The sequence below is a fragment of the Bison bison genome, unplaced genomic scaffold (assembly GCF_000754665.1).
Source record: "Bison bison bison isolate TAMUID 2011002044 unplaced genomic scaffold, Bison_UMD1.0 scf7180017864304, whole genome shotgun sequence".
Classification (NCBI taxonomy): domain Eukaryota; kingdom Metazoa; phylum Chordata; class Mammalia; order Artiodactyla; family Bovidae; genus Bison; species Bison bison.
In genome coordinates, this window is record NW_011494876.1 from 15,707,792 (window position 1) to 15,721,422 (window position 13,631).

The following is a 13,631-nucleotide window of genomic DNA, read 5'->3' on the forward strand; positions in this document are numbered from 1 at the left end:
ATTCTACTTGCCATACAGTGATACAATACGGATAACATGGGACTGGTAATCCAATCCTTTCAGTTCTTTCATTTTAAAAAGTATATATACGTGTGTGTGTGTGTGTGTGTTTGTGAGCTTCTATAAATATGGTGTGTGTGTGTGTGTGCACGCGCACATGTGCATGCGTGCACTTATACAAATATGATGGCTTCTGTGGTAGTTCAGACCAGGTAAAGAATCCGCCTGCAATACAGGAGACATGTGTTTGATCCCTGAGTCGGGAAGATCCTCTGGAGAAGGGAATGGCTACCCACTCCAGTACTCTTGCCTGGAGAATTCCATGAACAGAGGAGCCTGGCAGGCTACAGTCTATGGGGTCGCAGAGTCAACCCCACAGAATGACATGACTGAGCAACTAACACGTTCAACATTTTCATATATGCATATATTCTAAAGGAGATCAATCTTGGGTGTTCTTTGGAAGGACTGATGCTAAAGCTCAAACTCCAGTACTTTGGCCACCTCATGCGAAAAGTTGACTCGTTGGAAAAGACTCTGATGCTGGGAGGGATTGGGGGCAGGAGGAGAAGGGGATGATAGAGGATGAGATGGCTGGATGTCATCACCGACTCGATGGACATGAGTTTGAGTGAACTCTGGGAGCTGGTGATGGACAGAGAGGCCTGGCATGCTGCAATTCATGGGGTCACAAAGAGTTGGACGCAACTGAGCGACTGAACTGAACTGATCATTTCATGTATTAAAATGGCCAGAAAAGGCAGAATTTCCTGAAAACTGATTTTTTTTAAACTACTCTCCTGAATGATTTCACATTTGTATCAGTCTCTGGTCTGCCAATTATGATTTTAATAGCTGCCAGAGCCAGAAAATTTAAGGACTTCCTCTGTGAACCCTACAGATCAATGTAGGTTTTACTCTGCTAATAAATCTGACAATACATGTAGAAAGTCAATGAGTACTAAAGAAATGAAGAATTAAAATTGCCATTATTTAAATACCAAACACATCTTTTTCCTAAACACCAATATTTAACGAAAGCACAGTTCATGAAATAAGATCAAAGCTGAAGTTATTGCCCTGTGAGTCAAAAAGCAACTGCAGCCTATAAATTCTATTTTTAATTTCCATAGTTAATAGTTAATCAGGAAAGTCTCTATGAGACACATACCCCTCATCCCAAAAAGAGTTGTGTTTGAGAACATACCTACTCTTAGTCATACTTCCACAAATTTAGAGTTGGCATATTTCAAACAAAGAAATAATTAGCTTTCTGAGAAATAATGCTCCTGAGTTCACTGTCAAATTACAGGAAAACAATTTCTGTTCTTAACACAAACACCAGATTATTTCAAGCACCAAAATTTTTGTGGACAGTTTTATTCTGTAAAACCAATCAGAAGAAGTAATCTAGTTAATGCAAAAATGTTATTCCATGGCGAACTGTTTAAAGGTAAACTACATATTCAAAAATATGGCTTGCTCTTACTTGAAGAGTTCTTTAACATGAATTACTGAGACTTGTGATTCTAAGACTTGTGAAAAGACTAATGCTCTACTTTCTTTAATTTAAAATAGACCACTTTAAAATTACCTTTATTTGTTTCCTATTGGGTAGTCCTAAAAATACTGGTCCAATACCTTGAGTGCTTGGCATTTCACTTTTGACTACTTTTTCTATAATAAGGTATATATAATATATATACCTTATATATATATTATATATATTATATATATATAATAAGGTATATATATTATATATATATATATATAAAATATATAATGAACAAACTGACCAAATTAGGTACTCTAAGATACTAGGAGGATATTCTGAAAATCTAATCTGTAGAGCAGAGCTCAAAAAGAAAGGTCTTCTGGATCTATTCATGGATTTCAACAAAGTAGCTGGTGCAGGACTCTGTCCTCAGAAAAAGACTAAAATCTCAAGAAACTACTCACTTGTACAATTTCTCTGGCAAGTTGAAACTTCCATGCTGAAGCAATGAAATGTAAAGTTTTACGTATAGTAAGGTAATTAAAATCTTACCCGGCTCAAACAGAAACATTCCACCACCATGAAGAACATCAGCAGCAAGTTTAATGATTTAATTGCATAAAATATATTTGGGGACAAATTCTACAACACTCACTTTGTATCTCATAGGCACTCAGAAGTACTGGAACATACATCCTCATCACCCATGAGTGGACAAATATCCACAAAGAACTACAGCTAAGGGTATAGCTGACTGTTGTTTGAAGGCATCAAAAGGAGGCTTCTGGAAATCTTAATTGTGGTTTCTTATAAAAAATTTTGAGGAACCCAAGATGCAGAGATCTGACAGACTCTCCTAACCCAAGGCTGCATGCAAGTCATGAAACTCACCTGTGTTATACTCCTTTAACTGCAAGTCCTTCACAGGCATGCCATCAGGAGTCCAAAAGGCGTTAAGAATCTGTAAGAATATGGTATGCACACTAATGACACACATCATAATCAAATACTAAACATTATATTTCCCCTAGTGGTTTTTATTCTACCAACTTTAAAGCAATGATTACTTTACAAAGGACAAATTAAGCCAAGTACACTCCAGGCATTCCGAAACTATTCAATGAGTAGAACGTAATTACTCAAAAATTCTCAAGTACAAAAAAAAGGCAGAGGAGCATAACCTCAAGAGCTCAAGCTCTGAAATGAGACTGCCAATATTCCAAGTCTCTCCTCCTCGTGTGCTGTGCAACCTTTCAGCACCCAGAGTCTCATTTTCTAAACCTAAGATCATGCAATAAGCTCATTCCTATCCAGGGCCATGGTCCCTGAACTCCCTCAGCCTGGTCAGCTCTTTTCCCCATTTTCAAATGGACTGTTCTCTTACTTGCATTCAGGCCTGGGCTCAAATGTCACTTCCTCAGTGATGCCTTCCCTACCTACCCAATCTAACACCGCCTGCACCCGAGTGATGCTCTAAACCTTTACTTTAGTTTTCTTCAGAGCATTCATCACTGCTTGAATTTTTTTTCCTGCTTATTCTTTTTACTATCCATGGAAGCAGTGACTTTATAACGTTCACTACTGTATCACTCAGTACCTAGAACACTGCCTGGCATACAAAGGTGCGTCATTTTTGAATGAATGAATAAAGAGTACCTGTTTCATAGGATGTTGTGATAAATAAATGAACTAATGCTTTTAAGTATCATACAATGCCTAACACAGAGTAAAGTTCTGTTTGCTCTAGTAATTGTATATTCTGACCAAATTCTTCCTTAAGGTCATCCATAATTTAGTTACCAAGTTTTTTAACAATGAGCAGTTAGAAAGTTCCCAGTTTTTACTACTATAAACAGCATCTTTATGTAAGCACTCCAACCCTCCTCCCTCCCACTTGGATTATCCCCTCAAGGATGATTATCAGGTCTGAGGACAGCAATCATTTGTCATATATATATATATATATATAAAACAAACCTCACCTCAGTGAGTACTTAGTAACTGGTGAAATATGAATGATCTCTATCAGATCAGATCAGATCAGTCGCTCAGTCGCGTCCGACTCTTTGCAACCCCATGAATCGCAGCGCGCCAGGCCTCCCTGTCCATCACCAACTCCCAGAGTTCACTCAGACTCATGTCCATCGAGTCAGTGATGCCATCCAGCCATCTCATCCTCTGTCGTCCCCTTCTCCTCTTGCCCCCAATCCCTCCCAGCATCAGAGTCTTTTCCAAGGAGCCAACTCTTCGCATGAGGTGGCCAAAGTATTAGAGTTTCAGCTTTAGCATCATTCCTTCCAAAGAAATCCCAGGGTCTCTATAGATTACACTAAAGCTACATTCCTGGTTTAGCTACTGCTCTATAGGCGGGGGAAGGCTGGGTGAATGATAACCAAGATTTCCCTGAGGATTTCTTTGCACCTTCCTGTGAATCTACAATTTCTCAAAATAAAAAGTCTTTAAAATTTTTTAATTGACTGAAAAAAAAAAAGAAAGGAAAAGGAAAGAGAAAAAAGAACAAGAGCCTTACCTCTTCCTTTGTGGCATTTTCAGGCACCCCATTTAATCGAATAAGCTTGCTTGGTTTCTCCTCACTTGGGCCAGTCCTATAATCTTGATCCTTTAATCCAAAGCAAAAAAACTTATTTCAGAATAAAATACATGTTAATGTGCAAAATGAAACAACATGAAATACAGGTACTCAGGATAAAAAAAATCAAAATGACTTGCATCATATTAAGATATAAAAAGTTGTAATTGTCTCTTTTTCTGAATTCCAAAATTTGATTTTTTTAAAAAAATGGGATCTTACTTCCCCAACCAAGGACTGAACCCGGTCCCTGGCAGTGAAAAAGCAGAGTCTTAAGCACTAAACCACCAGGGAATTCCCCCCAAATTTTATTTCAAATCATTACAATGTAAGTGTTCTAAGATCCATGCTCATTGCAGGAATTTTGAAATAGTAAAGCAGAAAACAAAGAGAAACAACATTGAAAGGGACTTTTACAAACAGAAAAAAAAAAAAAATCAACCAGATTTTCAAAACTAGAATTTTCTTTTCCTGAATGAGAAAACAGCACATAAGTAAAACCAGATGTCATTTATCAAAGATGTTACCGATAAACAATCTCCAGAACAAAATCAAAGGGTGTCATCCGATGATATAACTTAACAGTACAAAATCAGAGAAATCTGCATTTTCCATATGTACAAAAGTCTCAGCTCTGATTCTCCTCCATTTCAAGTTATAAAAAGGGTTTAACTTTTGGGAAAAAAGTCTCCTACAACTACTTGACCACACCTACTGTCCGAGCATAATTACAAATAGTGTCCTCTTTTACTCTTGAAAGTGTCCTGACTTGAATAATGAATTATATGGCCATCCAGTTCTAACAATCTCAAAATCCATTTTTTAACCAAATATCTAACCAGCTTGTCTTAGAATTACTGTCCAAAATAACAGAAACTGCAATAGAGATGGGTAACACCTGTTTTTAAAAGTAATGTTTTCAATGTCCAACTGAAAACATAATTCTAAGATTATATGTACATTAGATTATATATTAGACATACAGAAAATCAACATTTAAGTCAATTAAGTTAGCTTCAATATTTGCAACATTAACATTGCCTCCTCCTAACTTAGTATTTTCTCTTATCCTAGATATTCTCTAAATGATTTTAAGTAAGAAAATGAACCCCAAACAGCCACAAGGCCTGACTACGTAAGAGACAAGAGAACCAACTCCCAAAGACAAATACTTTCAAACTAAATTATCCCAAGGCATTTAAAACAGTACCATCAAGCGAGATAATGAGGAGACACACATCAAAAATATGATCTGAACTGAGGGCCCTTTCTCTAGAGATGTACACTCCACTCGTGACTACAAATCTTGCTTTTTAATGGCTGTATAAAGTAAGCCCCAGGACTAATGGACTGTATACTTCATCCTTCAGAAAAGTCTTAAGAAGAAGCAAAACTCAACAAAGCAATCCAGGGCTTCCCTAGTGGCTCAGTAGTAAAGAGTCCACCTGCCAATGCAGGAGATATGGGTTCAATCCATGATCTGGGAAGATCCCACATGCCACAGAGCAACTAAGCCCATTCATACAACTGCTGAGTCTGTGCTCTAGAGCCAGGCAGCCCTAACTAAAAGTAGCCCCCCGCTCTCCTCAATTAGAGAAAAGTCCGCACAGCAACAAAGACCCAGCACAACCAATAAATAAGTAAATAAATAAAATCTTAAAAGACAAAACAGTAGTCCACTCTATTAACATACCTGAAGGTCCCGTTGGGCATCTTGGGAAGTTTTGCCCTCAGGAAAAGACTTGCTCTGGCCATAGCCAAATATTTGGCTTCCGGGCAGTCTGTGATCCACATCACAGTACTCCATGCTTCTGTAATCAGTGTCCTGACGGCCAAGAAAGTCCAGACCACCTTCTTCTTTAAACATACCAGCATCTGAGCTCTGTTGTTCACCTCCAGAATGCTGTGACTTGTCCTGGTCTTGAAGAGGACTTTGGCTGTTCTGAAAGTCTGGTGAAGATGCATGGTCAAAGGCTACACCTTGTTTTTCTCCTTCTCCTGTTTCTGAATGCTCAAATTCTCCCTTCTGAATGCCAAAAGCAGGTCTTTCCGTCGTATGGTCATGTGCAGATTCTTCTCTCTTGTTCACATTCATACCAGAATGTTCTCTGTTTTGTGTGGAGGGCTGAACGTAATCCAAAATATCTGGATCCGCAGAGGGCATCTCCCTATCTTTAAATTCCATACAAGGTCCTCCCTCTCTGCCCCTAAAATCCTGATCAGTCCTGGATCGGTGTCTACCTCTGAAATCTGCATGTGGTGTATTCCTGTCCCTAAAGTCTAGATCACTAGTACCTGAACCTCGGCCTCTAAAGTCCACCTGGGTTCCGTCTTTGTCCCTGAAGTCCAAATCAGACACATCTCTATTCCTAAAATCAGAACGGGACTGATCTCTGGCCCTGAAATCCAAATCTGATAAATCCCTTCCCCTAAAATCTGCACGGGCTCCATCCCGCCCTCTAAAATCTAAGTCATAAGTGCCCCGGCCCCTGAAGTCAGGAGGAGGAACATCCCTACCTCTAAAGTCACCAGTATGAGCCTCCCTCTCTCTGTAGTTCATGTGAGATGTCTCCCTGCCTCTGTAGTCCAAAGAAGTACCGTCTCCACCCCGATAGTCCATAGGTGGCCCTTCTCTATCCCGAAGGTCCCCAGAATGGATGTCCCTTCCTCTGAAGTCCAACTGTGATGAATCTCTGCTCTGGAAATCAGAAGATGAAAAATCTCCCCCCCTGAAATCATGTCCATGGCCCTCCCCTCCTCGATAGTCACCATGCTGTCCGTCTCTAGCTCCATAGCTGAAAGAATGCTCCTCTACATTTGCAAAGGGAGGCCCCGAATGCCCCTGGAAATCAAAGGGAAGTGAATCTCTGCCAGGAAAGTTGCCAGAGTGTCTCTCTTGAGCATGACTCTTAAGGGGAGGAGGAGGATAATCCCTGTTCCACCCGGGAGCAAACCTTTCTTCTTGGCTCCCACTGTAGAAACAAAGACAGTGTTATTCATATTGTCCAGAGAGTTTGGAAATCTACACACCAGCATATTCTTCTCTAATCACAGCACATTCTTCTGTAAACATTTTTTTTTTTTTTTTGGCAGAGTTCTGTAACAAGGTCCTAGATCTGCAGAAAACAGCAATGTTTTGCTATTTTAAGACGAAGTGGCGGAGTAAACTTTTAAGTTCCCGTTTCAGAACACGAGGAAAGTCAACACAAGGTTTTCAACATGACTGCTGCAGAAAAAGCTTTCACCCAGTCCTGCAACAGGGAAAATCCGCAACACCAGATAAGCTAGCAATGGTGACACTCTACAAAAATTTCCATTTCCTACAGCCAGGGAACTTAGAATTCCAAGATCAACACGATGATTCCTATACATCAGAAAAATCAATGCGCTGTAAATTTTATACAGTAGGTTTCAGGATGTGTCTTTCTCATTGGTGGTGCAAACAAGAGTAACATTCCAAAATATCTGATTGACAGCTACAGAGTGGACACCACCCAATCAGAACAGATGCAGGCCCAAAATGAAGAAAACACTGGCTGTAAGCCACTAGTTGGAGTACACTAGTGTTCACCAGCTGAGCATCACCCCTGGCTGCATCTAAACCCCAGTCCCACAGTGGCTCCACCTAGAAGTGCTCTCACCTGGGTCCTATTATTAACTACTCAAGGGTATCTCAGAAGGCAGCATGAATCATGCCACACAGCATGCGTAAGTTGACCAAACCAAGCAACAGCATCCAGAGGCTTAATGCTGAAAGGGACCTAGAGAGAGCATTAGGCTTTCATGCTTTATCCCCAGGTCCCAAATGAAGAAGCTGATTTTTTAGATTCTAATGCCTCATCTAATTTTTCATGGTAATATATTTTAAAACATAGTATTAAATTCACATTCTCAGTTTACAGAACTCAAGAGAACTGAGTTCTAAATGAGAACTGGCCCTATCTTTCACACTACCTAGCACCAGACCATTTTATATGTTTTGACTTTGGTAAAAGACAGGGAATTTAAATAGGCAATTAGGTACCTAGGATCTTGAGCTGGAAAGGGAGAGGAGGGCATAAAAAAGGGAAACATAAAACGATCTGAGTGGTTACCTGCTATTCAGCAGCAAAACAAAAGTATTAAGAGATCAAGTTCCACTCAGTTCTCTCCTCTCAGAAAATATAGGTTCTATTACATGACCCTTCTGAACTCAGACTACACTGCTATAGAAAGACTCAACAGACAACTGCTCCTGGGTCACTCAGTTCAAGAGCAATGCCAAACCCTTTCCTGGAGTAACAGAAATTTAACAATAGTAACCCAAACAGTAGAATGATACATATTTAATAGATTTTCAGAACATAACTTCCATTAGCTTCATTAACACAAAAATATTAACATTATTTATGTGTATGGGGTTCATCATAAGAGAAGCAAGTTTAAATGTGCTTCATAAATAATACAACTTAATGCTAAAATTAAGACACTACCACTAGTTCTAGTGTCACCAGATCCCAATAGCTAGCTTGTAGAAGACTTAAGCTTAAGCAGACATTCATGGGCTGAGTGCTGAGCTATCTAAACCTACATGTTCTCTGACCAAAACACATACAACACTGTCTTTGAATATTACCCTAAGGATTACCTTACCAGATAAAACTGAAATCAAATACATCTACAGTAATCACTATACTAGGGTTCTCAGAACTGTATTTTATGTAGACTATTCAAGAAACAGTTCTACCAGTTATGAAACAGCAGTGACTATGAAAATCATTTTCAACCAAATTTTTAAGACAAGTTGTTAAAATAAATACAAAATCATTTTCCTGCAAAATACCTTTTTTCACCAAATTAGTCCCCTCCCAAAAGTTATGCTATATAAACTATGCCTCCCTCTGGTCAAAGACCTTAAAAAATGGCATGTAATGACTATATTTAAACTAAAATTAAGGTGGGGAAATACAATTTTATATAATAGATTCAAAGAAAAAAATGTTCTGAAAAAAATTTTTCAGTGATGCAATAGAGCTGAAGTTATTTCTTTAGCTCTGAAGGCTCAGTGTAAACAGAGCATAAGGCCTTATGCAGAAAACAATTATCCATAAATATAAGTAAAAGAATAGATTTTTAAACATTAAAGTACAAACGCACTAATCTAGACTAGGGATCTGCAAATTTCTTCCATGAAGAGTCAGACAGTAATTACATTAGGCTTTACAGTTTCTGTCACAACTATTCAACTCTGCCCCTGCAACATGAAAGCAACTATAAACAATTTGTAAATGAATGATCAGGGCTATGTTCCAGTCAAACAAAAACAAGCTGCAGCCTGTTGACCATTGATCCAGACCTTAATTTTTTTAAAGGAAAAACATAACCAGCATCACTGCTGCTGCTAAGTCGCTTCAGTCATGTCCAACTCTGTGCAACCCCACAGACGGCAGCCCACCAGGCTCCCCCGTCCCTGGGATTCTCCAGGCAAGAACACTGGAGTGGGGTGCCATTTCCTCCTCCAATGCATGAAAGTGAAAAGTGAAAGTGAAGTCGCTCAGTCGTGTCCGACTCTTAGTAATCCCATGGACTTCAGCCTACCAGGCTCCTCCATCCATGGGATTTTCCAGGCAAGAGTACTGGAGTGGATTGCCATTGCCTTCTCTGAACCAGCATCACTACCACTGCTTTAAAGATTGCTAAGCAGAAAGTAAAGATCCCTTTATTCATGAAATTAGCTTTACTAAGTGTTACATGGATTTACTTTTAAACTTACTTTTCTAACTAAATTTTCCATGGGAACCCCAAACTTCAGAATAATAAAATAACTGTTGAATTTGCACTGGAAGATCTGCAGACTGCCAGTCCAAAAGAAAACTTACTTGTAACAAAAGTTTCAATTGGAGCATAAATTTTTTTTTTGGCCATGCTGCAGAGGCTTGTGGGATTTTAGTTTCCCAACCAAAGACTGAACTCAGGCCCCTTGGCAGTGAGAGCATGGAGTTCTAACCATTGGACTGCCAGGGAATTCCCTGGAGCATAAATATTTTTTAATGTATAACTTTAAAAGTAAGATTTCTTTGCCATACACAAACTACAGCCGTAAGTCACATTCCTATAGCATTTCATTAACTGCAAACACAATGCAAAAGTTTTTAAAATATCATCATCAGTGTTTATTACACTGGCTATAAAAAATTCACTCCCTATAAATCTATGATATAATTCATTTACAACTATGGTACCACCTTCTCCACTTATCAAATCGATTATATAATTCACTTTATTGAATTATAAATTCAATATTTTATATAATTTTATTGTATATAAAGAATGTAATTCATTCTCCCTACAAATCTATAATATAATTCATTTACAACTATGAATGGTACCACATTCTCTACTTATCTTTGTATCCAGTAACCCCTAAAATTGTAATGCAGCTTAGGAAACTGCATTAAGTAAATAATTTTTCTTCCTCACAACTATTTCTGGTGGCTGAAATACAATGTGTCATAGGAAAGACAGAGCTCTGGATTCTAGACATAAATTACTGCACTTAATGAAACATTCACATTCATTTATAAACACTTACATACATTTTTACTAGCTTTCCTTATTAGTTGCGTATTACTTTGCTAAAAAAGATAAAAAATATTTTTTAAAACTGGGGGATTTTTTGTTAATATTTTAAAAATGCTAATACACAAAATACTTGGCATGCTAGGTATTCACTCCGACGATCACTCTAGAAATGACTAGAAAAATTTTAAGTAGTTTCTATTTTTAAAAATCAGAAAAAAAATTCAAAGCTATTTCTACACAAAGAAAATATCCCTCTTTATAGTAGGCCATAAATGTTATACAGTATCTACACTGTTATAACAGACATTTCGATATTCAAATTTTAAGACTTACCGAAAAGGTCCTGTTCTGTTAGCAGATCGAGAATCCCCCCACATCTCTTTCTATGTCAAGAGGGCCCGATAAGTAGATCCTTTTGCTACCAAACTCTGGTTATAGCAGTACCTGTACAAAACAAACCACAATAAATGAGTATGTGGGTACATGAAGTAAAGACTAAACCAATTTCCTCCTGTTTGACTTATCAGGGACCACATCAGCAAGAATATTTTTAGAAGTCACTTTTATACGTTTATATATTAATTTACAGCAACAAAAACACATTTTAAATTTTTAAAAGGGCACCATCAATCTCTCAAAGTACTAAGAATGCTTCATAAAACATTTATTAAATTTTCCAGCACCCATTCTATATGCTTTTTGGAAACAGCACCTTACCATGTTTATTTACTACCCTCAGTCCACGTGGCTGATCCTACACTATTCAGCCTGGCCAATCAGTAGTCTATTACCACAGCGATTGCTCTGAAGATGAGCACGTAACCTATGACTAGGAAGTCCTCATAAGACCTGCACTCCAGCTACCGAAAGAGGCAAACTTTTTTTTGGTCACACGGCACAGCCTGTGGCATACCAGTTCCTCATCTGAACCCTGGCCCAGGCAGTGAAGAGCCAAGTCCTGATCACTGGACCACCAGGGAATTCCCAAAAGGAGGCAAACTTTTATAACCTTGGATTTGGCAAAGGTCTCTTACCATGACAACAAAAGAAAAAACAGATAAAGTAGACTTGATCAAAACTGAAAACTTTTCTGCATCAGAGTACTCTATCAAGAGAGTGAAAACACAACCCACGTCAGCAAAAATAGCACACTATGAAATTCCAAAGCCTTCTTCCTCCACAGAAACATTAAAAAATAAGCAGTCTGAACCAACTTTGTCCAGCATTTAGAAAAGTCAAAGCTTTACGATGACCAAATGAATGCTCAATGAAGAAAAAGTCATCCTCAAAATAATCAGAAAGTTTTGGGTGATCCCTGACCCACCCCTCTCCCCAGCATGGCAGTGGTTTTTGTCTTGAAGCAGTGGCAGCCCACTTTCCCAGCTCCCTCCCCTAAACCAAAGGGAAAAGTGATTTGTAAATAACTATGTACTTCTGTTCTAGTAATGTTCTGTCCTGTATGGGGGAGAGGCTAAAGGACTGATGCAAGGTACTTTCCTCTGTTTTACCTAACAGAACTCTGGGGGGAAAAGTGGCAGGCACTGCTAATAAAACTAAAAAAGCAGACTATAGACTCACAGATAAGGGAGAAGTTGCAGGGAAAATACTGTGAGAAGTTAGACGTTTCCAAGGCAATACATATGTGAAAAAATTTAGAATGTCACAAGCATACTCAGGCAAGACACATGAGTTCACCTGGACTTACAGCCTAGTTTTACTCACCACAGGGCCCCTTCTGCTTATTGCTGTGCTGCATCTACTGTGGGTAGGATCTAGGCAGTGGAGGTAGCAGGCCTTGTCTGCAGGTTCTGATCTTGGTGGTGGTAGTAAATAGGCAAATGAGAGTTTTGACGGTTGAAGTGAAAAGTAACTCCACATGAAGAGTGGTTGAACAGAGGTCATTCTCTGATAGACAACAAGCATCACGTTAAGCTATGGACTACAATCCAGTGACGCCCTTCTCATGGATTCCTTTAACTTTCAGCTTTATAAGCACACTCCCCCAGAACATAAAGAAGGACTCTGGTTTCTTGGAAACCAACCAGTGGGTTTGGGAAAGCCTCCCCATTGTAGGTCAGCAGCCTTTAAGGTTAGAACCATGATGTCAGATGACTCTTTTTGAGCTTCCTCTGCCTTTGATTCATGATCAATAAAAAATTCTTGGCAAACACTTTGATTCGAGTCCATCCTGCACAGGTCCAAGAAATCGACCTCTAGCAGCATAATATCAAAACCTGGGGCCATCCCTCTTAAATCATGACCTAAGTTCCAAACGCCAACAAAGCACAACTGGGGGTCCCATTCCATTAGTTTTAGCTGTGGTCTACAGCAGGCCTGTTTCTGCTTTAAGCACTCTAATTTTTCCAAAGTAAATGATTTGGGGCAAACAGGACACTCAGCTATAGCATCAAGGGGTCACGACAGTCAGGAATTGGTGGGAGCATCTACCCAACTAAGATCCAACTATGAGTTTTTAAACAGCAGCAACTTTAATGTGCTCTTTTGGAGCTAGAATTAGTGGCTGCTGGAAGCACCCTTGCCCCCTATCCCCTCCAAATTCTCATTAAAAAAAAAAAAATTAAACGTATTCGTTTCAGTTATAGGGCCTTGAAAAGACTGCTCCTCAACTGTGATAGTGGTTTTTCAGGCTTCCTCTCCAGAACCATGCTTTGCCTACCATCATACCACATTCAAAAGTTAAAATTGAAAGTGGATCTACATAAATGTAGAAGCTAAACTATAATGCTTCTAAAAGAAAACATAGGGAATTCCCTGGCAGTCCAATGGTTACGACTTGGCACTTTCACTGAGGTAGCTAGCCCAAGGTCAATCCCTGATTGAGGAACAAAGATGTTAAAAGCCAAATGGCCAAGCAAAAAAAAAAAACAACAACCACTGAGATGGTATCAGCAAAGACTTCTATAAAGGAACCAGAAAGCATTAATCATAAAGAAAATATAAAAGTTAAAATCTGTTCTTCAAAAG

At 38.9% G+C, this 13,631-nt stretch overlaps 1 protein-coding gene across 4 annotated transcripts in view; it reads right to left on the reverse strand.

Moving 5' to 3' along the window:
* The window catches only part of RBM6 (RNA binding motif protein 6), an 89,839-nt gene that overhangs the window by 63,849 nt on the left and 12,359 nt on the right, over nt 1–13,631 (reverse strand). For 2 of the 4 annotated variants that reach the window (XM_010851836.1, XM_010851838.1), the window contains 4 exons: nt 10,980–11,090; nt 5,779–7,057; nt 4,026–4,115; nt 2,387–2,456 (listed from right to left, as the gene is read on the reverse strand). In XM_010851836.1, the coding sequence (XP_010850138.1) occupies nt 2,387–2,456; nt 4,026–4,115; nt 5,779–7,057; nt 10,980–11,023 (1,483 nt within the window). In that variant the 5' untranslated portion in view covers nt 11,024–11,090. Of the gene's footprint in view, nt 1–2,386; nt 2,457–4,025; nt 4,116–5,778; nt 7,337–10,979; nt 11,091–13,631 lie in introns of those variants that run through there. The other 2 variants (XM_010851839.1, XM_010851841.1) reach the window with 2 other exon arrangements.